Consider the following 1,877-nt stretch of genomic DNA (forward strand, 5'->3'; position numbering starts at 1 on the left):
AATGAACTATCACTATCACTCACAGTGTCGGACGTTTCACATCTTGCTGGTCTTCGTTGTCTCTTGTTTTGTTTGGCACATTGCTTCCTTGCTCCCAGAGACATTTCAATGGACGCTTTATATGGTGATAAAGTCAGAATATTGGCAGTTCCTGATTTTCTTCCCCTGCTTCCCCTTTTCTTCCCTACGTTGGGCACAGGCGATATGTCCCATGGAGTAATCACTGTACCGCTGGAAGATGCTCCTGCTTCATCGGCACAAGAAACACTCCCACTGCTTGGCCCAATTCCTTTCTGCTCAGCTTCACTGACACTGTCCATTGTTCCACTAGATGCAATGAAATCTGCATCTGTGAAAACATTCCGATTTACTGGGTAGAGCCCTGTAATTCGAAAGCCATTCACGGCGAAGTCTGGCATTTGAGATAGGCCTTACCAAAGAGTTCAGCAATGCCCATGTTAGTGAGAGGCCTATCATGAAGCCTTAGCCACATCCGCACTTCCTCGCTATAGTAAGACTTCACTGGACTCATGAAAGTTCTGTCCAGTGGCTGCATTTTGTGAGTAGCATGAGGGGGGAGGCACAAAATGCAGACATTATTCTCTCGACCCAAGTTAATGACATCTAAATTTCTGGAGTGACTATAATAACCATCCAAAATCAAGAGAACAGGTGACTCAGGTGACGGTTTCACTTTGTCGATGAAGTGGAGGAACCATTGGGTAAAGAGACCATTCTGAATCCACCCAGAGGGATGACAAGCAGCGACAGACCCAGGCGGGGCACCTCTCATCAGCCGATTGTTCATGTTCTTGCGGGGGAAAATGAACATGGGTGGAACGAATATTCCACTAGCACTCATGCAAGTTACGACTGTCACCAGAGAACCTCTCTCAGCAGAATGTAGTGCTGCTACCTGCCGCTTACCCTTCACTGCAAGAACTCGTGGTACTTTGCTCTGCACCACACTCAATCCAGTTTCGTCAACATTAAATATCCTGTCTGCTGGGTATTTTTTATTCTCCATTTCTTCAGTTAGGAGGTCGAAAAATTTGTTGACATTTTCCTTTGTGAAGCCGGTAGCCCGTTGGAAAGAAGTTGCTGTTGGCTTTCGAAACGAGCATCTATCCTTATGTCTTTTCAAGAAGAGGCGGAGCCATGCTCTACCAGCTCTGTCTCCCAGAAATGGATTTGGAATCCCGTTTCTTTTGGCTATCTGAAAGGCCATTGTTTGTAAGTCTCGTCTGGTCAGTCCAAAATATTTGCTTTCCATTGTTAGAGCATATTGAAGTAGTTGTTCTTCAATTTCTTGAAGGCAAAACTGTCTTCCTCCCAAGCTTGGTTTTGGTGGCTTCATTCACTGTCACGTCTGATTTAGCCAGTCGGAAGAGAGTTGCGCGTGGAACATTAAATGTCTTGGCTGCCTTCAAATAGCCCGCCCATCTTTTTCTGTCACACCGATTTTATTGCCTCCTGCATAGCAACCTCATCCCACACTTTTCTACCAGGTGACAATTTTCTACCTTTCGATGTTGTCACCATATCTACAGTTGAAACACAGTTCTAGAATAAGGGTCTATTCCATATTCGAACCACTACTGTCTTGCGAAACAAAACGTCAAAACACTCACAGTTCAAACAATAGAAAAAAACTATATATGTGGTAATGTCGCTACAAATGTCCTCTTTCCAAACGAACAGAAGTGTATTTGAATAGGCACGTGTATTAGAAATATAAGACGAAATGCTCCTTACCTACAAAAAATTCACTTCATCGGGAAAACAATCAAAAGAAACCGACGCGTTGCCTTCGGCTTTAAACTCAACAATGACTACTTTTGTTAACAAAGGAAGGAAGGAGGGATTGTTTCACAGTT

The 1,877-nt window shown here is 44.0% G+C and overlaps 1 protein-coding gene across 1 annotated transcript; it reads right to left on the reverse strand.

The window, feature by feature from the left end:
- Positions 1-400: 400 nt before the first annotated feature.
- On the reverse strand, positions 401-1,357 carry LOC145674204 (uncharacterized). The gene has a single exon (XM_081744036.1). It carries the CDS (start codon positions 1,355-1,357, stop codon positions 401-403), a length of 957 nt encoding a protein of 318 aa, XP_081600162.1.
- Positions 1,358-1,877: the final 520 nt, after the last annotated feature.

This window comes from Thermobia domestica, chromosome 17, assembly GCF_964235325.1.
Source record: "Thermobia domestica chromosome 17, izTheDome1.hap1.1, whole genome shotgun sequence".
Classification (NCBI taxonomy): domain Eukaryota; kingdom Metazoa; phylum Arthropoda; class Insecta; order Zygentoma; family Lepismatidae; genus Thermobia; species Thermobia domestica.